Here is a 26,539-nt window from a genome sequence, read left to right on the forward strand (position 1 = left end):
AACTCACCTGGCCTGGTGTCAATTCCAGGGCAGGAGCAGGTCTGCTGAGATTTGAGCCGACCACAGTCTTTCCCCGCCAGGGCCCTTTCCTCGACTTCCAGTTCTGTTGTGCAATCCTCTTAGCCTCCTCTGCCCAAGCATGAAGCCTGTGGCTCAGTGAGAAAATTCTGGCTCATGTGAACCAAAGAATCTTCAGTTCTTCCAGACCCAACACATGCTGAATAAGAGCAGTTAATGTGTTCACAGTGGAGCTTGGCATAAAGAAAACAAAAACAAACCAAAAGAAAACCAGTTCCTGCATGAGTCCACAGCCCCACCCTGCTGGCTCTCTGCAGGCACAGAAGGCAGGGGGTAGAGTCAGGCGTGGACCAACTTTGAGTCTTCATCTGCTCATTGTTTCCAATTGTTGGTGCAGGGACATTGGGGATGGCTGCAGAACAAGACCAAAGATGCCTGCTTCTCAGAGGTGGTCTTAGAGGTGCTGCCAGTCCAGCTAGATCTTAGGGGAGTTGCCAGCACTGATAGAGTCCAGCATGAGTCTGCTGTGAGCCAGGTCAGAGGATGAGGACCCAGTTTGTCAGTGTCTCTTCAGGGGCCTCATTAGGGGATGGTGCTCATTTCTAAGGAAATCCTAATCTTAGGTCTAACAGCCTCTGCCGGAATTGAAGAATCATAGAAGACTCATATAACTTCACAGTTGAAAAGGAACCTGAAGGCAGCCAATCTAGAATACCGTCTTTAAAGGTGAGCCCAGAGAGGAGACTTGACTGGTCTAAGGTCACACAGTGAGTTACGGTCAGACAACTAGAACTGACCTTAAACTCAGTGCTCTTTTAAGTAAACCAAACTGACAGTTCTTAAGGATCTGTTTTCTAGCTAAATTGGCCTATAATCAATATTAGCTGGGTAACGGCAGACATTAGCTGTCAATGTTCTGATAATTTCAGAAGACAGCGTTCCAAAACTATGGCAGAATTTCCCGAATTTCCCTCATCTGGTCATAAAGAGAGATGGCACTTTACACCTGAGATGCTACTCAGAAATGTGATTTTTAGCTTTAGGACTACAAATGCATCTTTCCGATTGAACAGAGCTAACTTAAACTATAGGTGACTCGCAGGTCCTCCAGGGTGGAGGACAGGGGTGAAGGATGAGAGTAAATGCAGGTAACTCCTATCCACAAGGGAGGCAAAAGCCAAGAGAACTGCTTAGTGTTTTGTCCTGGCCTTCAGCTCCCTGGTCAAATCATTCCCATCTGTTTTGATCACCCCAAAGTAGAGACACACTACTACTCTGCAAGGAAAGCAAGGGAGGGTCAGCACTAGGATAACAAGAGGCGATAATGTTTATTAAGTGAAGCTACAAAGAATTTTAAGTGCATTTTCCTGTTGGGTCTCACAGCAGATTTTTCTTCCTCTTTTAGAAAATGCCGTTGATGTGTTCCTGGATCTTGGTAGTATGACTCTTGTCTATCTTAACTTTGGTCTAGCAGGTCATTTTGCTGAAGCTATCCTTAAGACTTATTACCTAGTTCGAGGTGGAGGAATTCCAGGGTTGGTCTTAGACATGGCGAGGTGGTCAGACTATTGGGAGCCTGTTACATGGCCAGCACTGGTGGGCAGAGATTTTCTGGATAGAGGACCTACTTTCACTTAACTCTAGAGAAGTAAATTTGCCCATGGATAAAGCTGGTCCTACAACCAGACAGGGAGAGTGATAAATAGTGGAAATAGAGGTGACCTCAGCCTGGGTATAGTGAGCAGGGAAAGGGTGCACCTCTCCCCAAGTGTACATGGCAGGCAGAGAGCCACATCTCTCTGGAACCTGGAGACAACTTGCCCTTCGAGTGGCCTTTAAGCTCTGCCTGGCACAATCAAAGATGCTATATCCAGACCCTGCCTCTTCAGCTAGTCTTTTCTTTTCCGCTCTGTGAAGGGTCTCATCCTTTTCTCTGAAGCTTCTTCTGGCCACTTCCACACTCTGGACTCAAAATGCTCTTCCTTTTTCCATTCCCTTGGCCTCTCTTTCTCATCATTCTCCGGGATGCAATGTAGCAGCCCACACCCTGTCTCCACTGTCACCTCTTGTTACCGTTTACTTTCCTTCAGACACACCTTTCTTGACCTGCCGTCCTGAGCATGCTTTGCCACAATTTGGGGGCTTCCTAGAGAACTACATACAATCAGCTCACCCTATACTCAGGCCCCAGGGATGTCCCCATTCCAACCTCATCTTCATCCCTTCCCCCAGTGCACTGGTGCTCCAGCATCACAGACCCCTAGCTGTGCTGCTGTCTCACCTGCTGCTTTCCTCACACGGAGAAAACCCTGTGGTCCATGCTCTGGACTCACCCTCGAGGCCTCGATCTGACACTGCTTCTTCTTGAAAGCCTTTCCTCACTCTTCTAATCAGATCAGGCTACTTCCTCATTTCTCCCTAAGGAGACTTTTATTCATCTCTCTCAGATGCATGTATCTTACGTTGTCTGGTATTGCAATTATTTGGGTCCATATCAAATCTTCTGCCTAAATTATGACTCCCTCTATCACACTGAGTACAATATCTATTATAATTTGTGGCCTTAAAAATATTGATCCAGCTGACACTTGTCTTTATTGGTTGCCCCATCTCCTCTCTCAGGGGCTCCCCTGCCTTTGGATGGCACCTCAGTCTCTGGACCTCTCACTGTCTACGCTTGCGGGGTTCTCCCCTCATTGAGAGGCCATTAAATCACCAAATAGACTGAGAAGTCACCCTGTAATGCAGGAGTTCTCTGATATGTCTACCCAGACTTTGTTCAGGCTGAAGCAGAGATTCCCAGAATGCAGGCTGCCACTCCAAAGCCCTTTCTTTATCATTATTTATGACCCAGTGATGTTCCATGGTGCCAGAACTGACAACCGCTGTTCTCCAGTGTGATACCTATGTTTTGAAAAACTTTAATCAAGGAATTTTCAGAAATGCAAAATTTGCACGCTCCAGAAGAAAAAACATCTGATGATGGAATTTAAGCCCTGTGTAAGGTGTAGGTGGAAGAGAAACTTTCTGGCAAAAGAATATGTCTAGATTTCCTAAAAATCCATGCTATATGAGTTATTGTTAGTTTCACCTACTCGTGGTTGTTAAGAAAGTAGCAACGGGTAAAAATATTAAAGTCATAAAGTCACAGGCATTCTGCCCCAATTAAAATTCAGCTGTGGCGTGGACTAGAAACCAGGGCCCATTTGACCTGGTCAGCCATGTGATTGTATATTAAATCTTGTGTCTCTGGGACCAAAGTCATTTTTCCTTTGAGAAGAGTACAGTCCACTTAGAGGTGCTAAAAAACATCCCCCATTGTCTTTTCATTATTTTCCAGAGTAATGTTTGAATGACGCATGAACCCTGACATGGAGAATTGTTCTCATACACACAGCAGTTTCAGCTGCTTGAGGCTGGGCTGTCTTCCCAGCATCCATTCTAATCCACACTGCAATGGGAATTGGAGTGTTGGTGGGGTGGGGAGGGGTGGAGGAGCTCTGGGACCCCGGGGGTCTTGGGAGTGATCCATTCCCGGATGTCTGCACTGTGTGGGGTCCCGTCATTCATTCTGTCACTTGCTCTGACTCGAGTTCGCTCTCCATATCCATTTCGGTTTCTGCCACCATGGTGAAGATCAAAGAGGGGTCAGGAGGTACAGAGAAAGGAAGCAGAAAGAGGAAGAGAGAGAGAAAAAGAAGAGAAAGAGAAAAATTAGCAAGCAAAGCAGAAACAGTTCACGCAGGAAATACAGAAATCATTCCACCAGAATTGATTAAGAACGCACAGTTTAGGTACAGCCAGTGTGAAGGACAGTTTGGGATTGTGGAATTTGTACCACTCTGAAAATTTGCACAGTCATAAATCCTGGGTCATGAGGATTATAATATTCTGCCCTCGGAGCAAGCTTTGCAGTCATCTCGTACCAACTCTCATTTGACAGATGGCATTCTGAGTGGAGGAGGACTTATCCGGGGTCACCACAGCAAGGTGGAGGCAGGGCCAGGACAACCACCCATAATTTCCACTTCCTGCTCCAGTGCAAGTTTCTTCACCGCATACTCACACTTCCTGTCTGTTCCTAATCCCATAATCTCTGAGGACTCTCAATTTCTCAGTCGTTTTTGTCTTTGCATCTCCTCTAGGACCCAGCACATGCTTGGGATGGAGAGATGCTCAATAAATACCTACTTAGTGAATGAGCAGAGATGTCAGGAGTCTGGGGATTTGAATAGTCCTAATCTAGGCTATGCTGGGACAATTGGGTCATATTAGGGAGAAAAAAAACATTTCTTTTCTTCAGTTCAAAATGACAGGCATTCTTTTGTATACCAACATAAGTCACATAAAATAGAACCATCATATACATAGTGCCGTACTCTACCAACATTTCTGTTACAATCAAAAGTGTGTGTGTTTCATCAGGGAAAAAAAAATATTATTAAGTTTTCCTACTTTCTAAAAAAGCAAAGTGAGAGGAACCAAACCTCTTCCTAGAGAGGGGGTTGTGTGGGAGGAAGAAATAAGCTTTTCATTGAGCTTTTCCTCGTGCTCCACAGGTATGATACAAACATTAACTCAGTTCTCAGAAAAATCTAGAACGTGGGAAACCGAAGCCAAAAGAGTCTGAGTAAATTGCTTAGGGACCCTCAACTGGTTGAGTCTGGGTTTGAATCTAGAACTTCTTGGCTCCAAGGCACACGCTGTCATCTACACCCCACATCCTCCTTTACCTCGTCCTTTAGAACGTCCCCTTGCTTTGCCCTGCAAAGTGCTTTGGGTAGAACTCAGTCACAGCACTACACATAAGCTGTGTGTTGGAGGAGATGGTGGATATGCCTACCATCATGTGAGTTCCTCCATGGCTGGACCTTGTATTTTCCATCTGAATTCCCTATAGACCTCTGCACAGGTATCCAGTAAATCTTTGTGGAAACTTTCTGTTGAACCCATAAACCATCTCCCTTTCACCACATTGGGCTCTGACTCCTGCCACATCATCTATATAGATTTAAAAAAATTAAAAACAAGCATATTCTGCTCCAAAGTTCTGCCTGGGATTTGCCTCAAGGGAGCCCTGCTTTGAGAGTGTCCCCCTTGGGCCAATGGGAGTGGATCTACCTGCTTACTGGATCCAAGCCATTTAGAAGGGAAGAGGACACCACTCCAAAGTTTGCATGAAGTCATGAAATGGGGGTGGGCAGGTCCAACCCGAATTCTTGACTTCTCACCTCTCCATTCCAAAGCACATCCTCTCTGCTTCCCTCCCTCTCTTCTTTCTTTCTCTAACTGTTTCTGTCACCATGCCTCCAGACATCACTGTTGCCATAGATAAGTTTCCTAAAATCATAGTCCTTACAAGTGTTGCATTGAAATCACCTGGTAGGGGGAGAGGCAGTGGTGGCTGGCAATTTATATTTTTACAGAGCTCACTAAGTGATTTATATGGATTATGTTATTTTAGAACCATGGGGCCATATTGTAGAATATTAAAGCTAGTCCCAACTCTATTTTACAGTTGAGGTGAAGAATCTAGTCCGTAGTCACAGGATGGGTTAGGAGCAGAGCTAAGGCAAGAACTCTGGGTTCCAAGAACCAGTGCAGAGCTGTGACCCCTGCTTCACACAGGTCCATTGTGCTGACTCCACAGCCCTAAGGCATGAGCTGTCCCGGAAGACTTAGTGGATATGGCAGAAGGCCGCATAGAGACTGGCAAGGTCACAGCTCTGGGCACCAGTGCCAACATAGTTTCCTGAATTAGCAATTGCCCGAGCTAGTTTCAGACATGGAGACATGCTATTCCTTTAGCAAGTTTGGCAACCTGTCTGTAGGCAGAGGTAAAATTAATATTTAGAAAGCAAACTGGGACCCACAAGAAGTTTTTTTGAGAATCCTAAAGTCTTATTACAGAAAGGGGCATGAATAGCCTTTTTGTCCAACCCTAATGTGTCTGTTGAATTCCTGCCCCCATCTCTCTTAGAGTTCATCTGCCAAGATGTCAGCCTTGTATGTCTCTGCTCAGATGCCACCAGTGCTGGGGAGCTCATTACCCATACAATCACCCGATTTTGTTTTCTTACTTTTACACGTAGGGATCTTGTTACTCCATGTCCCATCTTTGAGACACTCGATCTGGAATGTGTCCATCTCCACGTCATCCTAGGAAGAAACATGAAGAAGGTGTGAGAAGAAGGAGGAGAGTGGTTTGGTGGCTGTTTCCCAGAAAAACCAGCTCAAGCTCCAAATCCAGCTGTCCTCGACTGAGATTTTCCAACCATGAGCCTCCAAGGGAAAGCTTGAAGAGAAGGGAAAGAGAGATGCTGAATTCAAATTCCCCATTCAGACTCTGGAGAGAGGCAAGGACTGTGTACAAGAAGTGGTTTGGGCAACTGTCTTTGAAGGGGAACCTGTCCGCTTGACTCCTTTTTCAGAGCAGTGGCTCTCAAATGTGAGCAAGCATCAGCATCCCTGAGGGCTTTTGCACAGACTGCTGGGCACAGCCCCTAGAGTTTCTGATTCAGTGGGTCTGGCCTGGGGACCAAGACTTCGTCTTTCTAACACGTGAGGTGATGCTGCAGTGGGGACCCCTGTTGGAGAACCATTCTGTGACAGCAGTGGTCCTCTAGCTTGGCTCACATCAGACTCACCTGGGCAACAGAACAGGAACCTCTGGGTGGGGACCAGTGATTGGTTTTCCTGGTCTCAGGTGGGGCCTGGGAAGTGGTTTTTGTTTTTTAGGTTAACCAGGTAAGTGCTAGGAGAACTGCCGTTTCAGAGGGTGGGAGAGTGAGCAATGCCCATCTGCCTCCTTTAAGTCTCTGCTTCCTGTCCCAGTTTCCCCGCATAAGCCTGAGGAAATTTGTTAAGGTTGTGCTGTCCTGATTGTAGGGCTGAGTGGATCTAGATTTTTTTGAAATTCAAACCAGCCAGTTCTCTGATAAAAGACTCTTACGCCACTTCTAGAAGTGAGAGTCAGGGAAACATGCGTTGGATTTTCAGAAGACTGGAATTTCTAGGTCATTTTGGAGGTTTATGGGGAAGCTGGGAAATACTGTGGTGGGACCATGACAAGCTTTGGAAGCCCACCTGCCCTGGGAGGCTCTGGAGAATCTCTCTGGCCTGGTGGCTCCCCCTCCCCAGGCAGGGCCCGGTACCTTCAGCACTTTGTAGCCTGTATCACAGCTGATGAGCACCTGGTCCTTGAAGGAATACTTGGCTTGTGAGGGCTCGATTTTCCCATGAATGGGAGGCTGGAGCTCTGGGCACTCATTCCCTGTGGGGAACCGTGAAAGGACAGCTGGTGAGAACATAAGGAAAATCTGGAAGCCAGAGGCCAGACCCCAGAATGCAGGGCCTGATGGAGGTGGAAAAACCACAGAACTGGGTTATGTGGGCCTGGACCTCCAGGGCCTGAAGGAGACAGACTCTGGAAACTTGAGCAGGTCACTTTCCAACCTGGACCTCTATTTCCTCATTTGTAACATGAGGTAGTTGGCCAAAGGGTTTCATCAAAACTCAGGATTGGAAAGGATATTAAATGCCAATGGGTATAACCTTTGTCTGAAGCTTCCTTAATGACATCAAACATCTATTTGCATCCCTACAGTGACAGGGAGTTCAATGCCTCCCAAACATGTTCCTTCTGTGCTGGACTCCTCTGACTGAAGGAATAGTGTGTCCTTAGTCAGCGGAAATTTATACCCTTGTAATTTTTACTTCTTGGGCATAGTTTGCCCTCTTGGGCCACTCCGAATGACCCCAATTGCTCTTTCTTTCCAGATCATTCTTCAAAATGGCGGAGAGACTGGGATCACATGCCTCTGAGCCTTCTCTTCAAAAGACTAAATCTGATAGGATTCCCAGCCTGGTCCTACCCTGACATGTTTTCTCCTCTGTTCATATCCTCTTGACTCCTCTCTGCTGAACTGGGCACTGAATGTGACAATGCAGGCAGGGCCAGGATTTCAGTCTATGAATTGGATTAGTCACACCCAGCTGCGGTCTTGTCACTGATGTTCATCCTCTTCTTCCTTGAGTTACTGTAGACCCCTTGAGTCAAATGGCTTTACCAGGGTTTGTGCCAGAATCTACTGGGGAATGAGACCCATGGGCTTCGCTAGTCTGAGAGGGGGTGCACAAGGGCGTAAACCACCGTAATGAAACATTCTGAGCTACAGGGCCCACACTGATTCCTGCCCCAGACTTGGAGAAAGCTGGAGCTGGAAGGGTCCTCTTAGGTCCAGTGAATCAGGGGGTGGAGGGGTGGCGCTCAGGAAACAAAATTAAAAAAAAATCTCCCCACATGATTCTGAAGTACAGCAAGGTTTGAATACTACTAGTCTAGTTCAAACCCATTGTCATTGCTGCCGTTGCCCCCATTTTATATATGGGAAACTTAGTCAAGACAGAGAATGTACCTTGGTTCCAAGCTACTCTGTGGCAGAGCTGGGAATCCCACCAGATCACCAGGGGAGTCCCAGGCCTGCACCCCTCCTCCCTCAGCCACTGTCCCGTGAGGCTGAGCACAGTGACCGAGGGTGATCCAGGAGGGAGGAGGCTGAGTCACCTGTCGCTCTGTATGACAGCCTCCAGCCCTGGTTCTCGCCAGAGTTGTCGCTGCGGAACATGATCTGGACACTGTGGCTCTGGGTATTGATTTGTTCTGGGGCTTTCTCTCCACAGAAGGGCCCCCAAACTTTCGGCCCAGCTTTAATCTGTGAGGGGCAAGATAGAGAAAAAAAGAGGATCACAACTGAGCAGTGGTGGCTGTTACAGGGATGACCTCTACATTGCACCCCAGAGTTTTCTGGAAGCCTCTATGTGAACCCATGGTATCCACTGATGCTTTTAGTGGGTCTTACCATTCATCAGTTTCATCGCCACTCTCCCCTTTATAATTTACCACATCCCTGGAAGTGGACAAGGCAGGCTAACAATTCTCTGCTCAAGAATGAACATACTGTGGCTTAGACAGGGGCAGAGCAGAGCTCTGTCCAGGGGCACAGGATAGGAAAGAGTTCTGCTCTCGAAGAACCTGCAGTCCGGTCGGGGAAGACTAACAATAAATAGCAAACAAAATAATTACAGGCTGTGGTAAGGGTTATAAAAAATAATTGGAATGATATACATATGTAGTACAAATACATACTCTATGTTTATAATTTATGTAGTAAAATCTATGTAACCTATATAATTCATCATTTCTATAATAGACAGTAACATAATAGATAACAACTTTAAATAGGTGGTCAGGGGAGGCCTCTTTGAGGAGGTGACATTGGATTTGAGACACGTAGGATGAATAAGAGCTTGTCATTTGAACGGGAGGAGAGAATATACTCCAGGCAGAGAAAAGAGCATATGCAAAGATCAAGATCAAAGGTGGGAGAGAGCCTGGCAAGTGTTAAGAACAGAAGGAGGCCAGTGTGTCTGGAACAGAGGGAGGGCCATGGCGTGAGGTCGGAAAGGCTGGCAAGGGCCACACTGTGTTGAGGAATTCATGTTTATTTCCACAGGCCATCTTGATCAAATCTGGCTTTTAAAAAGACCCTCCTCCCAGCCCCATGGCCTAGTCGTTAAGTTTGGTGTGCTCCACTTAGGCAGCCTGGGGTTTGATTCCCAGGCATGGACCTACACCACTCATCAGTGTCCATGCTGTGGCAGTGACCCACATACAAAATAAAGGAAGATTGGCACATATGTTAACTCAGGGTGAATCTTTCTCAGCAAAAAAAAAAAAAAAAAAAAAGGGATCCTCCTTGAGGCTATAGGAGAACAGATTGTGTAGGGCAAGAGGTGAAGCAAGAAAACCAGCTAGGAAGCTTTGCAGTTGACTAGGAGATAACAGGGTTTGGACTAGGATAGAGGCAGTGAGGATGGAGAGAAAAGAACAGGCACTATTAGCTGGTCTGGATTTCCCAACTCCCAGTCCTGGGTCCTTCTTATGCCTTTAACTCTTTTTCTTTCCATCTCTGAGGACCAGCACTCCTTAACCCTCATTCAGTGACTCCTACAATCCTGGGCGACAGCTTCATCTTGTCACCCTTATTGTGGCGAGGGGAAAAAGTAAAGCCCCAAGAGGTTAAGTGCCTGGATCAGGCTCATAGCACAGCTCCTGGGATAGTATGTGTGGTAGGCAGAATTCTGAGATGGTCCCTATGACCTTCACCCCTGGTGTTACTTCACTATGATGTTACATTCCATGACAAAAGGGATTTTGCAGGTGGCCAAGGGGCTAGTTTTGGATCAGGTAAGATCCCTAGACTGGATCTCATTAAGCTGGTAGATGTTATTCCAAATAATTACTTTTGGGGAAGCAAGCTGCTTGGCCCTCTATTCTGGGAGAAGGTAGAGGGCCAAGAACATCAATTTTCCCAATTCAGCCAAGATTTCCCAGCATCCCCAGGGCAAGTGTCCATTGCAGGCTTACCTTGATGTAGTCGTAGGGGCAGGTCACCTCAGGATGGTCCTCAATGTCGAAAACGTCCTCGAACTGCAGGCTGACCATGAAGCCCTCCTCCAGCTGGATGGTGTAGAAGCACTCGGAGCTCTTAGGGTAGGGGTTGGGGAAGTCAGGGCTGGTGATCACGCCGGTCCTCTGGGTAAAGAGGTTGTCACTGCACTCCACTGCGGGAAACACACCAAGCCAAGTGGTACGCCACAACCATGGCCACGGCAACCCCTTCCTTATCTGTTACTGTACAATTTTCCCAGTGGTCGCCACAGGCAAGCAAGGGAGGAATCATTAGCCCCATTTTACAGATGGGGTAACTGAAGCTCAATGAGGGGAAGTGATTTATCCAAGGTCACACACCAAGCAATTTGCTGAGTCAAGACTCAAAGGCAGTGAGTGTGGTGACCTTTGCATCAGATTCTCTGGGATTGGCGGGGACAGGAGGGGTCTGGGCTGGAAAGGTTTTGAGATGGAGTGTCTGGGGAATGTCTGGTCCTCTTTTGTCTGCTCCCCCTCAGCCCAGAACTCCATTACGTCTCTGCTCAAAGCCTTTCTTGATCCCTCATCTAACAAAGGACCTTCCACACACCCTCCCTCTTGGGTTCTGGTTTTGCTTGGTTTCTCTGCATGCTGCTGACCACTACTTGACATGATGTAATACATTTGTTTGTGGGTTTTCTTTCCCCCATCTAGACTGTAAGTTCCCTGACCTCAGGGATTCTGCTTTGTCCCCACTGCAGCTGCAACCAGGGACCCAGTATCCCGGGACCCTGGCCATGGCTTAGCCCTGCCCAAGGCCCCTTCATTTGTCACTGAACTTTTCCCCTTGGGCTGACCCCTCCTCGATTGGGGATGCCAATCCTTTCTAAATTCTTGTTTATCCTCTTATTGCAAATAAGAAAACTGCAGCCCAGAAAGGAGGTGTGACTAACTTGAAATCCCACAGCTAGGGCTGCAGAACAGGGTTTAGAATGAGGTCTCTTGAATCCCCATCTGTTTTCATTTTCACTCTCATGGGGGTAATATCACCCCCACGGGGGATAAAGTTGGTTTTTTTTGGGGGGGGGAGTTGTTACTCTTTTTATATGTAATACAGAGACAGACATATGACACATGAACATATATACAGTATATCTGTGGAATTAAAATTTCATGGGTAGGGACAATTAAGAACAGAATGTTTAAAAAGACTTCTGGGGGCAGAGATGAAAATGAAAAAAAGATTGAGAAAACTTGCTCATTCTTAGCCCCCCACTGAAATCAGCATATAGTAGATACTCAATAAATACTTATTGAATGAAAGCCGTAGGAAATATAACCCTCTTCAAGAAAATGCCTGTGAGTGCCTGCTTTATCCTCAGGGGTCATATAGGGATTTTATTCAGAAGCAAGTAGAAGTTTCTGAAGGAAGAAGGAAAAGAATTCTTGTTTCCAGCCTTGTCCTCCTCCAAGATCCCTCACTCAGCCTCCAAGTGATCTTTCTAGAACACAGATCCTTGCCCTGCAGTCATGCTATCTACTGGTAGTTCCCCAAAGTTTCCGAATTCCATCATGCCTCTGAATGTTCGCAGAAGCCGTCCCCTCTGGCTGGAATGCCCCCCTCTTTCTTGTCCTTTCATCTCTGTCAGGGGCACCATCTCTGGGAGGGGTTTGCCCACCTCTCCGGGCAGACTCAGGCCTGACTGGAATGTGTCCACACTCCTTGTACAGCAGTTATTACAGTTCACCACTTGCTTATGTGGCTGTTACCCCAGTAGCCGGGGAGGTCCTCACAGAAAAGTGGCTGAACGCTTCCAATTCCCCACCCCTGCCCCAGCCTGAGACTATAGCAAAGTAGGCACGTTGATGAGAGATGAACACAGAGAGAGATAGAAGGAATGGGACATTTTCTTCCTGTCTCTCTCTTTGCCTCTCTCTCCTCTCTTCTTTCCTTTCTCCCTATCACAGAGGAACTTAAGGGGCCATGGAAGAGAAGAGAAAATAGAACTGCCATGTGAGGTCTAGTTCATGGCTCAGAGGGAGAGGATTGGGAAACCCAGGTTTTCCCTTAACCCGGCCAGGCTGATTCCCTCAGTAGGAGAGGAGACAGGGACCACAGACTAGAAATTCCTGCTGCCCAGGAAGAAAAATGGCCTAGAGGCCAGGGCTTCTCAAATGCAGACCTTTGGGAACCTGCACCTGGACTTCCAGACTAGTGGGCATTTTAGCATCTTCATCCATGTGGTATCTGAGGCACAGCTCTCTGACTTCATTTTTAACTGTTCCTGCTACATATCAGTCCTTCCTCTGAGCCTCCCCCAATCTTACTGGAAAATGTGGCACAGAAGGGTGATGTATAGAGTCACCCCTGGGCCCCACCTCTGCAGGTCCTGTTGTCTGTGTGGAGGATGTAGCCAAAGCGGCAGGAGCAGTAGTAGCCACCGATGTAGTTGTGGCAGTAGTGGTCACAGGACAGCTCCTCGTCCTCACGCTCCGTACACTCATCCACATCTGCGGGGCAGGTAGAGTCTCTCCGTCAATCAACCCAGCCATGATGAAGAAGACAACAGTTAACGTTTCCAGAACACTTAGTATGGGCCACTCACTTTGTTGGGAGGTACATGCATTCCCTCATTTAATTTTCACATAAAATCCAGAATTAGCTGTTACCTCCATTTACAAATGAGGAAATTGAAACTGAGAGAGGTGAGGTAACTTACCTAAGATCACAGACAGCCAGGATCAAACCCAGGCAACCTGATTCCTGGTGGTGCCGCTATCCTCTAACAGTTGTAACAATAGCAAGCAGGACTGTTACTATCCCCATTCTACAGACGATGAGACTGAGACTTAGAGGCATTAAAAAACTGACTCCAAGTCACACAAAGAGTAAATGGTGGAGCCAGCATTCAAATCCAGGGGCCTGGCTCCACAGTCTGGGCTTTTGAACTTTACTCCATGCTCCTCTTTCTTTTCTGAGTCCCTACTGTGGGTCAAGCCTTGTCCAAAACATTACAAGTATAAAGATAAAAAGATGTATGTCCTCAATTCGGTTTAAAAATTTGAATATACATTTCCCTAAAAAGGATACACGAATGTCCAACAAGCACATAACAAGATGCTCAACATCACTAGTCACCAGGGAAATGCAAATTAAAACCATAATGAGGCACCACTACATACTCAGGAGAATGGTTAAAAATTTAAAAATTGATAACATCAAGTGTTAGTGAGGATAAGGAACAGCCGGAACTCTCATACATTGCTGGAGAGATATAAAATGGTGCAAACGCATTGGAAAAGGTATGGCAATTTCTTATAAAACTAAACATACACCTACCCTATGATCCAGCAGTTCTGCTCCTAGATATTTATGCAATAGAAATGAAAACATGTGTTTACAAAAAGACTTGTACAAGAAAGTTTGTAGAAACTTTGTTAGTGAGAGCCAAAATATGGATAGAACTCAGGTGTCCATCAAAGGGAGAATGGATAAAACAATCATAGCATATTCATACAATGGAAAATTCTTCTGCCAGGAGAAGGAGCAAATTACTGACGCACTGCAACAACGTCAATGAATCTCAAAAACTTTATGTTGAGTAAAAGAATTCTCACGCCCCCAGGATATATTCTGTGCGCATTCATTTATATGAAGTTTTAGGAGAGGCAAAATTAGTCTAAGTGGAACAAAATAAGAACAGTTGTTGCCTCTAAGGGAGGTGAGAGTGGAGTGTGATTGGGAACGAACATGAGGGAACTTTCTGGGTTGATGGTAAAATTCAACGTCTTCTTGGGGTCACAGGTTACACACGAATATAAATTTTTTCAACTCAACAAATGTGCTTAAGATTTTGATGTTTCATTGTATGTAAATTTTATATTAAAAGAAAAAAACCTGTGAATAGATATTGAACTCTAGCAAAATGGTAAGCATGCTGAAGTATTTGGGGAGAAGTATACTGATGTCTGCAATTTACTTTGAAATCCATCAGAAAAGATGAATTGATGGATAGATAGAGGACAGATGGATAAGTATGTGATAGAACAAATGAGGAAAGATATTAACAGTAGAATCTATGTGGTGAGTATACAGGTGTTCCTTGTAAAGAAGACAGCACCAGGCACTTTTAGTCTTTGGGGAGAAAGGGAGATCTGTGGATGAGTCACCCAGTTCTCCAACTTACCCACAGCCATGTAGTGAGCATCAAAGCCAGTGAATCGCTCCTCATTGGAGAAATCTGACCGGAAAGTGATGGACATGAAGGAGCCGGGGGAGAGGACCACTTCTTGGCCAGGGGTCTGTTCTGTGTCTGTGGTCTCCTGGCCACAGAATGTTGCCAGCACCTGGTATTCAGTTTCTACCTTTGAGGTTAAAGAGAAAGGGAACAAGATGAGCAGCTTTGCAAGTTAGATTCTCTGCTGGTCTCCAGGAGAAAAGAGGAAGGGGCTGCCCATGAGTAGACCTCGGAAATATAAAGAAAGAGATTAGGGATTCTGGGATTTGAGGAAAGATGCATTACAGGATAAGGCAATGTGACCATCCAATCATTGTTTCATTCATTTTGTTTAGTTCCATCAAAAGTAACTTGACATTTGTCATTCCTGTTAATAACCAAATGGCTTATTTGTTGAAAACAACTCAATGTTAAAATTCAGAAATAGTTAGATAAGCTCATGGATGGATTCTATACGTAACAGAAACTTACCACTGTTCCAAAGAAAAGAACCTTTATATACAATATAAATCATTCATTGAGCGTTCAGTGCGTACCCGCCACTGAACAAAGCATGGGATAGAGGGTGATGAGAAATGAGGAAGACATAGAATTGTGCAGGGGAGGCAGTGTTCAGAGAGAGGAAAACAGACACAGATAGAGCTATTACACAGTGTGACATGTGCTTTAATGGGAACATAGCACTGGGAGTACACTCAGGGGTGAATGGTCCCCACTGGAATGTTAGCTACAGAAGCACAAGACTATTATCTTTACAGATGTGTCTTCAGTGTGGGGAACAGGACCTAGAACATAGCAGTTACCCAATAAATATTTATTATCAAGAACTAAAAGTGCAAGACCCATTCTGAGAACAACGAGAAGCCAGGGATTCTGTAGGGATTGGAGGAGAAGATGTACTTGGAAGGACAGTTTGAAACTGGATTACAGTTGACCTTGAGTGCCGTAACAAGAAGTGACTCTTAAGTCTATGAGTAAAGGGAAGACATTGAAAACTTTTGAGCAGGGAAGTCATGGAATCAGAACTATATTTATAGGTAGTCTTAATAATACAAAAACTACTGAAATCATCCAGACATGATGTTTGTGTCAAGACCCAGATGCAAAAGTTGTCTATTTGCTAAAAGAATTCTCTACTTTGGAAGAGCCAGAGGCCCTGCGTAAATTCTGAGATCCAAGCAGAGATCCTAAACTGCTTGCCTAGAGCTGATTTTATGTGCGTTTGATTTGGGAAGCACAGCATGGTAGCTGGTTGGTATATGTGGTTGACTATCAATACTTGGCCTGCCCACCATTCCATCATCTTACACCTAACCTGATTCTTTTAACCTCATATTTGTGTTTGTAACCTCTAGATTAATGTTTTAGCCAAGATGCATGAGAAAAATCTCTTACCAAGAATGATTTCCTCTGCCTTTCAAAGTCACTAAAGGAAAGTTCTCAAAGGCTGCCTATCTCTAGTAGCTTCTAATGAATTCATTGTTTTGTTCATTAGCTTCAAATGTCAGAGGTATCTTGACATTTGACACTTCTGTTTTGAAATTAATGATTTATTTATTTAAAATGAGTGGGAGTTTTGAAGAAAAACAATTTTCCCTGCCAACAAAACACAGGGACAATTAATCACTAACTTTGGGAATTGAATTGTAAACAGAAGATGAGATCACAGCTTTGCTATTTATTCTCCTTTTCTGCAGATACTAGCCGAGCTCACTCTAGCCTTATAACTGTAGAATGTGCTTCTCTGAACACAGCTGAAATGTCACTTCCTTGAACATCACAGCTGGATGGTTATTTTGGTTAACTGAATTTTCCAGATAGCTGAAATCTTACCTAAAATAGAATTAGAAAATATTTTTTTAGGTGTAGTGGTTATTAAAATGCTTCATAGAAATCCCTGCTTTCTTAGTGAATCATGCTATCCCTTCATTGGTGATCCAGGGACATTGTTATGAAGGTCAACCGTCTTGGGGATATGAGTTGTGCAATGTTGCTTGCCCTGTATTGAACATCCCCAGACTGTAATACCTTTGCTGTTCTCGTGTCTTCTTCATGTAGTGTTTTATTTCCTGTCTTTTTATCAGTTTATTAGGTGAAATATGCTATAAAATAGAAACCAGTTAAGCTGGTCTTTTAGAACTTAATAAAAATGAGACTGAACAGATTTAGACTAAAGGCCTGGGAAAGGGATTCTGTTTTGAGTAACTACATGATCTAGAGTGCACTATGTTGGTGACTTCTGCTTTGAAGTCATGTAAGGTGTATAGACCTTAGAGGTCCTGGGCCCTGTTCCTGACTCTGCTATAAACTGTTACATGGTCACGTTCTCTCTAGATCTCAGTTATCCACCTGGTAAACCAGGGGTTTGAACTAGCTGACATCTAAATTCTCTTCCAATTCTGACATACAGGTATTCTAACTAGTCATCACATCCATACATCAAATAAACCAACTAGAAGATGGTGAACAGGAGTTTCAACACACAGATTGCTTCCTGCTGAAGAACTTGGTGGACTTGAACTTGTTTGTGGTCTATAACTGTGTAATATAAAATCAATTACCAATGAATAGTCACGCCTTGAGCATTAGCAGTTCCAGACACAGCAGCCTCCTTCCTGTAATTTGGCATCCCCAAGGTCTCTTGGCTTCTGTAACGCCTATAGCATGGACACTTTCAAGTGAAGCCAACTAGAGATAATTTGGATTAGGGAGAGATTTAATGAAGAGTTCTGTGATAAATGACCTCCAGGCTTAAGGATCTTTTCATGATGGCAGATAAGTAGTCATCACCCGCAGAGCCACACTATTCCAGAGGACAGGTAAGCATGCCCCAGCCGACTCATGGGAAAATCTGAGCCATACACACCTTTGGAAGCAGGGAAGAGGAATCCAGTAGCTTGGGACCCTGGGAATTTAGCCTGGAGCCCAGAATAGAGTCCTGGAATGTCAGAGCTGGAAGGAACCTTTAAGGGCTATTTCAATCCCCCTCCTTCTAGAGGAAACTGAGGTCCAGAGAGGGGCAGTGACTTGCCCAAGGGTAGAGAGATAACTACAAGCATTTCCTGATATCAGTTTTGCTTTCGGAAACTGTTCTGACCCTGGAAAGGAAACACCAACTCACAGAATACACGACAAAAGACATAGACACTTTGCCAGACAATTTTTCTGGCTCAAGGGTCTCTTGAAACCTTATCTTGGGTGCATGGACTATCTCCCAGAGAGGATGTGGCTCAGCGACAGCTCCAGGGGTAACTTAAACAGAGGGGTCACTGGCCCTGGTTAATATTTTCAGCCCCTGCTATGAATTGTAAAATTCTACAAAAATCATTTGCGTCTGAGTACAGGCACAGGATTGAGCTCTGGCTTCCATGTGGATTGTCCCATTTCTAGAGCCATCATATTAACATGATGGAGAGAAATACCCTATCAAACGAAAACAAAGACACAAAATTCATAATAATAGAGAACCATAGGGCTGAGGATCACAGACTCTTCATTTTTCTATTTATGATGGGCAGCCATGTCCTTTCAGACTATTGTTATTTAGAACACCGACAAGTGGATGCATATCCCTAATTTGTTTTCTTTCAACTCAGTTCAACAAATATTTATATACCAAGTCCTGTCTGGAGTGTAATGTGGAAGTTGCCAAAAGTTATTTATTTGTTGCATGAGCTTAATAAGCAAGTCCTCTGCCTCTGGGAATGTGAAATTTAGGAGAATAAGATAAGTACTGAAATGTGTATGTGTTGGGTATTGTTGGGGTATAGTTATTGCAATGAAAGATGTGTAGCCCCAGGGGTTTAAAGAAGGTAAAAAAAAATTGCATCCAGCTGAGGGGAGTCAGAAGACATTTAGGAGAAGAGAATATTTTTTGAGCTGGGATGGAAAAGTGAGTGACATTTAGGCAGGTAGAATTAGTAGGTGGAGGGTTGTGGGGAGTAGGGAGATCATGGAGGCAGAAGGAATAGAGGAGGCCTGAGGGTATTCACAGTCTCAATGCTCCTCCCTTCCCACCACAGCCTGATGTAGAGAAGGGGTGTTATTGAGAACAGGGAGCTGGGAAGAGAGATCCAAGGAGGAGAAGCCAAAGTCTGTCTTCCACAAATTTTCTACCTTAGTAGAAACAGCACAAGCCTCCTAGGCAAAACTAAGGCAGGGAAGCAGAAAAGTTGGCCAAATTTCAGTTGGAGGACAGCTATGGCTGCTCTTCACATGTGCATAAAGTCATCTCATCAGAGTTCAACAAAGGCATGGACAGCTCCCCATCAGCTCCTTGGACCAACGGATGGAGAATGTAGCTCTGATTTAAATGAATCGGGCAAGGTCATTATCTAGTAAGTGGTTGCTCCACGTCCACAACAGCAGCATCCCAATTCTCTGGCTGATAATGCTCATGCTCCTTTAAGGCATTAAAGGCAAACAAAGGCTGTCTGTCCTATAGATCCAAATGCCTCATGGCTTTGCTTGTCACTGCTCCCAAGCTACATCCTGGAGGCCCTCTGACATCTTCTCTGGGCCCTTGAAGGGTCTTTCAGAATTAATTTAGGCAGACATTCAAGGAGTGTGTGGGGTTGTCCCATTGTCAATTCCCTAGATTCTCCTTTGCTGTGTACTTCCAGGGTAGAGTTGGCCAAAAAAAGGAGTTGTGTGAGTTTAGAAGTCAACAGTCTTTATGCTCTGAAGGTTGTTTTGTGATCAGTTACAGAGATGGACAGATGTGGATGTGCGTAGTAGGTTCTAACTTGTCCTAACTCTCTTCCGCTCTGCATCCAGCTCTTCTTTTCAACCACCAGCTCTGATGGCCAACAGTGGCCCAGACCTACCACCAGACACTTGCAGGTAGACCCACAGAGGTGGTAGCTGCTCAGAGCCAACAGCTTCTCACAGACCTCTCCCTGTGGGCTCCCCCTTATGGCACCACTTTGGCTCCTTAGATGGGCTTTGAATTCTCAGATTCCTCTGCAGATGCCAACATTTCCATTCCTGCAGGACTTCAGGAGAACTGATTAGTGAGCTTTCTGTGGTCCTCCAACTCCCTGTCCCCAAGCTTCACTTCCTCAGCTCCTCCGATAATTATGAGTTCTAATGCCCATAAATATCCATTACCTCACAACACTCACAGAAGCTCTGCTTTCCTGACTGAACTCTGACTAATACAGTTATTGGTATCAGAAGTAGGATGCTGTAGTAACAAAAAACTAGAACACGTGGTTTCACTTTTGGGATCGTCTAGCAAGTAGAGGTTAGAAAAGCAGAGAGAAAACTGCTATAAGAGGTTTGACAAAAGGTAACCTGAGTCACGTAGTGGTAAAACCATTGGCCCAACTTGTCTATGGCGATTTAGAAGGTAGAAAAATGTACTTAACGAACTTGTGGATCTGGCTAAGGAGATCACCAGAGAGAATGTTGAAAGTGTAGATACGTGATTCTAGCTGTATATGGCAAGGTACTCCAGGAAGAGGTACATTTTCAGTGTGCAAGCAGAAATTAGAGGAAATACAGAGGGCCTAGGACTACCTGGGTTGGAAACTAAGACTATCTTTCGTACCTAGTCTCTCCACTAGCAAATTATTTTAAAAGCAAAATGGCTGCAGGATAAAAATCAAGTCAAAGATGTGGCTGTAAGACACTACGTGAGGATGTAGAAGATTTAAGGCAGTGCCTAGGACTCCCGTCAGCTAGACAAAAGGGCAATGAAGAACTTGAAGGGCATGGTCCCATAGTACCTTGACACGCCTTCCAAAGTAGAGACAGCCTACTTTGAAAAGAACTGTGGGTCTTGTTTTTGTCCAGTGGCGTGTACTACATTCTGACATATAAGAGATACACACAAAAAATTTCAAGGGAGATGTACTGACCAGCATGAACTAGAAATGACTGAGACAATTTAAAATGAAAATAGGCCTCTAGGCCCCAAGTTTCAATGCACAGGAAGTAGGTGGAAAGGACTACTCAGCTGTAAACATGGGACATTTTGGAGGAAAAAGAAGAATGTCTTAGAAGGTGAAGCTGAGAAGCCAGAGGGCAGAGTCAAGAGCTACAGAGAGCAAGGGACTGAGGAATCCCCCAGGGAGCAGAACTGGGCTCTAATCAAGGAGTATTCCTGGTCTCTGGAGTAGGCAACATGAGCCTGGATGGATTTCAGAATTGCTATGGAGCAGTAACTGTCATATGCCTCTATTCCTCCCATTTATCAATGGGAGTTCTATTGTGGTTGTCTTGTGCTTGTATCACCGAGACAGGAAGATATTGGGTCTGTGGAGGGCAGATGACTTTGGGGTTCAGAGGTCTCTGGATCAAGAGAAACTGTACTCAAGGATTTATATCCTGGGTGTCTCATCTGCCTCTGGAGCCCATTTAAATCATGAGGTCCTGGACTTCAAGCCTGACATGCTAATGGGATGAGACTTTGGGGGGATGGGGAAAAAGTGTATTTTACACATGGGAGGCACATGAATTATTTTGGCCAGAGGATAGGCTGTGATATATTGTTTGCAAAAATACGTACAATAATCCCTTCCATTCCTGTACACAGACCCTTTTTGCAAAGCAGCTTTGCTGCTCATGCATTGGCCTTGTGACTTGCTTTGACAAAAATCACATGATGTGACGAAATGGTGTGCCACGTCCAAGGGGCCTTGTAACTCCTTCAGGCCTCAATGGGACTTGTAGCTCTTTCCTAGGTGGAGTACTGCCCTGAGGCCATGATGTAAAGAAGGCATGTCAGGCCTACTGGAGAAACAAAGGTGATACAGAGCAGAGATGAGTAGGCCTAGTTGAGGTCTCTGGACCAATTAGCTGACAGTACCCCCAACTACCAGATGGGCGAGGGAGGCCATCTTGAACCTTCCAGCTTCAGTGAAGCTTCTAAATGACTGTATCCATGTGAATGACCTCAAGTAAGTCCAGCATAAGGACCATCTTGTTGAGCCTAGCCAAAACTCCTGACCACAGAATAATGGGTAAATCAAATGGACATTGTTTAAGCTACTAAGTTTTAGAGCGTTTTGTTACACAGCAATAGGTAACTGATATGGGGAGTAAGGAAACAATTTTGGACAAAGAATAAGACTGACATTTGTGAACTGAAATTTGGAGAATTGCAATCTCATGGCTCCTTTGGGGCTTTAAAGGTACCTAGTCTAACCTCACATCTTTGTAACACACCCTTATCAAAAACTCATCCCTTTGGGGCCAGCCTGGTGGTGCAGCGGTTAAGTTTGCACGTTCTGCTTTGGCGGCCCGGGGTTTGCCAATTCGAATCCTGGGTGCAGACATGGCACCGCTTGGCAAGCCATGTTGTGGTAGGCGTCCCACATGTAAAGTGGAAGAAGATGGGCATGGATGTTAGCACAGGGCCAGTCTTCCTCAGCAAAAAAGAGGAGGATTGGCAGCAGATGATGGCTCAGGGCTAATCTTCCTCAAAACAAACAAACAAACAAACAAAAAAACTCATCCCACTTTTTCACAATCAGTTACAGAGATGAGAAACTCACTACCTTCCAAGATTGATGTGTGTAGCAGCTATACATAATAATAAAAAAACTAGAAAGAATGTAAATTTCCAATTCTAGGGGAACAGTTAAAATGGCATTAACCTAGTTAAGCAGCTGTTAATTATCACATTAATGGAGAAATTGCAATGATCTAGAAATATTCTTAGTAGGTTATATTAAGTGACAAAGCAGGAAAAATTGAATGTATAGGGTAATTACAACTATGTTGAAAGTTTGCATTGAACATAAAAGTGGTAGGAGTTAGAGCCAATAGTTAACAGTGGCTGGCAGAACTATAGGTAATTTTTCTTTCGTCCTCTGTTTTTATACTTTAAAAGTATTGAAAAAAGAAACTCAGGCCCACAGTTACTTCTCTCCAGCTTCTACCCAATGGCATAAAATGAGTTAGTTCAAGTCAACAAACAAAGGGAACACACAGGAGGGGCAACTAAAGCAGCTGGAAGTTCAGGGGTGGTTTCTAGCCCCTTCATCGCTCATAAGCACCTGAGTCTTCCCATCCTTGTCGTCATGCTATGGGAGCTTCTCATCACCCTCTCACCTCCTCTCATTTTCTCTAGCCCTTGGGTCCCAACAGAGCTGAAAATCTTTAATTCCACACAAACAATATGTTGAAAAATAAAATTCTGATAAAACCATCAAGAAACTCAGAATAACTGAAATTCACATATGGTAGTCCATGGCAGGGAGAGTCTCATGTCAGGGGACAGTTTTTGCGATTGTCAGCTCCTAGAGGGAGTCAGTGTATGGGGTGTGGAGGACGGATGAGGGGAGGCGGAAGAGTGCCTTGTGGAGTTCACAAAGACTTTGGGTAAAGGAAGAGAGTGAGCGAGAGATCAGTGGGGGAGGAATTGAACATTTAAGAATGTTTGTGATAGGAACATCTCTGTCCTTCTGGTTTCTCAAGAGAGTGAGTTGAACTGTCAATTGTTTTCAATTTTTTGTTTTCTGTTTTTTCGGTGGAACCCCTTACCGAGACTGAATCATGTGGGACTTCATCTTTATATGAGTTGCACACGAGGCTTTACCAATTATTAGATGTTGGGAAAATTAGTGCTTAAATTCTCTGTGTTGTAGGTTGAATTGTATTCCCCAAAAAGACTTAGACAAGTCTAAGTCTAACCTTTAGACTTTACTTCACCTTATATGGAAATAGGTCTTTGCTCATGTAATTAAGTTAAGATGACATCATACTGGATTAGGGTGCACCCTAACCCAATGAATGATATCCTTATAAGAAGTGGGAAACTTGGACAAAGAGATACACACAGAGGGAAGTGTGAAGACAGAGTCAGAGATTGTAGATATGCTGCCACACCCAGGAAATGCCAAGGATTGCCAACAACCACCAGAAAGCTAGAAGGGACAAGAAGGATTCTTTCCTATCACCTCCAGAGGGAGCATGCCCTGCTGACACCTTGATTCCAGACTTCTGGCCTCCAGAACAGTGAGAGAATCAACTTCTGTTATAAACCGCCTGGCTTAGGGTAATTTGTGATGGAGGCCCTAGGAAATTAATACCCTCTGTAGATAGCTTTTCTCATTTGTAAAATAGTGAAAATAATAGTACTTATTTCATAGGACTGTTGTGAACATGACATGAGTTAACATGTGTAAAACATCTACAAAGATGACCGAAATACAGTCAGCGCTCAGACAATCAGCGAGAAGAACAGGACCACTGACATTCAACCAACTGAGAAGATGCCTTGCTGGACTCCCAGCTAGGTCAGGCATGGGTAATTTCACACGTTTGAAGAATTAAGAGACTGAAACTGACTCTGGATACCCTCTTGTTTCCAGGTTCCACTCCTTCCTCCCTAATCTCGCTGAAGCCATCAGCACAGACTTCCCTTTTTATAAGGACCCAGGATCTCAGGATGATGGAGCAGGAAGGGAACCCAGAGAGTCCTTCAGCCTGGTCTCCTCAGGTGGCAGGTGGCATCATAGGTCCCTGTGCATTTTACAAGTTCTGCATTTTACAAGCATTCTAATAGTGCTGGGAGGTGGGTGACATGGAAAGGTTATTACCCTTATTTTATGAGAGAGAACCAGAGTGATGTACGGGATCTCTGAAAGCTTCCATCCACAAGAGAATAGCAGTAAGTCCAGGAATCTCTCTACTTGCCTGTGCTTCAAAGGATTTCTCTAGATGTGTGAATTTAGGCCAATGATTCAGTGACAGCCCTGGGCCCAGGACTCCTGACTCACAAGTGAGTGCTCTGTGCTCCTGAGGTCACCCTTACTGCAAGTCTGTCACCTCTGGGGACTGTCCCAGGGTTTAAGAGCCCAACCTTGCTACTTTACCCAGTTACTCAAATTACAGTTAAAGATCATGAGAAGGAGCAAATTAAAGTCACCAGATGCCAGACAAAAACCAGGGACTAGGAAAAATAGGAAACGTGTGTGTGTGTGTGTGCGCGCGTGTTACATTTCAGAAGTTCTTGAAAGCTATGTAAATAAAAATAGCACAGCTGGTGGGTCTAAGACTCAAGTTGGCCTCATTTGAAAGAGGCTAAAGGTTGATGCTTCAGTCTTGGCCCAAGTCATTTGGCCATAAAATAATAATAATAATAACAACAGGAGGAGGAGGAGGTGGAGGAGTAATAGTAGTTGAAATTGTAAAACTTTCCAGTTGACAGAGTGTCTTCACCTTCTTTGTTCTATTTGCTTCTGATGGCAGTCTTGTAATGAATGCCCTTCAGGCAGACATTGTGATTCTGGGCCCAGAGAGGTGGCATGAGTCCCAAAGGCCACACAGCATAAGAATAGCAGACCTGAGACAAAATCCAGATGTCCTGACTTCCAGGCCTGGTTCAGTAATTGGAATCAGAGAACCATAGACAGTCAGAGATGGAAAAGACACCAAAGGTGACCCAGTCTATCTTCTTCCTTTCTTAGAAGGGGAAACTGAGGCTCAGAGAAGTAACTGGCTCAAAGTCACATGACCAGATAATGGCAGAGTCAGGGTGAGGAGCCAGGTATATGATAGTTCCAGTACAGTGTTCTTATTTACTTGTTAATCAGAGTAAAAACCTAATTGCGCTGGGTGACCTGCTAAGAAGGTATTGTGTACATGCAAATGTCAGACACATCAACAATGTAGGGGCCTGAGAGACAGCTGGCAGGTCCTTGGAGTCCAAGAATCCCACTGCTACAGGCAGGATTGCCCATTCACAGGGAGGGCTCTGGATAGCAGAGGGGATCGTCTCCAGGCAGCAGAAGCACGGGGAGAAGAAAGAGCTGGCTGGGGAGGGGTCACCGCGAGCCTGGGAAGCAGGCATCCCGCAGGTGGGAAACTGGCAGTGCCCACCGTCTCAGTGGGAGCAGTCCTGTTGGGGGCGGGGAGAGTCTGGGATGGTGGCTGGGAAGGAGGATCAGGAAGGATTTATGCTCTTGTTGGCCTGTGAATGGCTCAGACTCCCCACCCCACTCCTTCTGTGACTTCAGAGCCAGGCCAATTTACATGCAAATTCCCTCGGGGACAGGGAGGCTGAGCCCCAAATAGTTCAGGACACGAAAATAGCCTAAGGACAGGAAAAAACAAAGTGTTGTTGTATTCTTCTGCAGCAGAGGCAGCCTGGCTCAAGGTATGTCACAGTCAGAACCAGGGTGAAAGCAGTGATTAAGTAAGTACCAAGTGGAGAGAAGGGAATCACCATGGGCCAGGGTTGCCTGGCAGAGTTTCCCGGAATGTGCAAGTTGGAATCTGCCACTGCCTGCGACCCTGCCCTGCCCCAGCCCATTATGCATCTTCAAATCTGCCCATGGGTATCCTTCGAGAGAACTCGAATAGGAACCAAACGACCTGGGTTCTGGTCACTGCTTTGCGACTTATGTCATGTGTCACTTTAACCTCCCCAGGCAGCAGTGTGCTGGAGCTGGCTCATACCAGCTTATAGGAACCAACTGTCAACTTTTCAGGGATTTTTGTGATCCTGTTGTTAAACACAGCCATATTGTGTTTTATAAACTTACAGTCAAATAAATTATATTGCAAATAAAAAATTACATAAAAACTCATCATCTCCTATTTTAGCATTTTACTATTACCTGTGCTGTCAAGGTTATTAATAATGTCTGGGATATCTGAGTGGTGAATGCTGTGCTACTGCACACTTCTCCCCACACCCCCTCTATGCAACCTACCCCTCAGGGCCAGGGCTTAATCATTTACAAGCACACCTCTGTGTTCAGTCCTCAGTCTTCACAAACATACTGGGTGGACATTCATTCTGGCCTCTTAAGAGTCAGGAGGTCAAATGAAACATGGGCATGAAGGCAGCCTGTAAAGTCTGCCATTGCCTGTCAGCATTTAGCAGGGATCCTATTTC

General features: G+C 45.0%; 1 protein-coding gene across 12 annotated transcripts in view; it reads right to left on the bottom strand.

Moving 5' to 3' along the window:
- Nucleotides 1-26,539, bottom strand: part of MASP1 (MBL associated serine protease 1) — a 79,206-nt gene that overhangs the window by 37,680 nt on the left and 14,987 nt on the right. For 5 of the 12 annotated variants that reach the window (XM_070243461.1, XM_001499629.6, XM_070243459.1 and 2 more), the window contains exons 3-8: nt 14,638-14,815; nt 12,830-12,961; nt 10,448-10,644; nt 8,585-8,732; nt 7,173-7,291; nt 6,099-6,177 (exon numbers count right to left, since the gene is read on the bottom strand). In XM_070243461.1, the coding sequence (XP_070099562.1) occupies nt 6,099-6,177; nt 7,173-7,291; nt 8,585-8,732; nt 10,448-10,644; nt 12,830-12,961; nt 14,638-14,815 (853 nt within the window). Of the gene's footprint in view, nt 1-7; nt 3,638-6,098; nt 6,178-7,172; nt 7,292-8,584; nt 8,733-10,447; nt 10,645-12,829; nt 12,980-14,637; nt 14,816-26,539 lie in introns of all 12 variants that reach the window. The other 7 variants (XM_023623494.2, XM_023623492.2, XM_023623493.2 and 4 more) reach the window with 2 other exon arrangements.

Source organism: Equus caballus, chromosome 19 (assembly GCF_041296265.1).
Source record: "Equus caballus isolate H_3958 breed thoroughbred chromosome 19, TB-T2T, whole genome shotgun sequence".
NCBI classification, from domain to species: domain Eukaryota; kingdom Metazoa; phylum Chordata; class Mammalia; order Perissodactyla; family Equidae; genus Equus; species Equus caballus.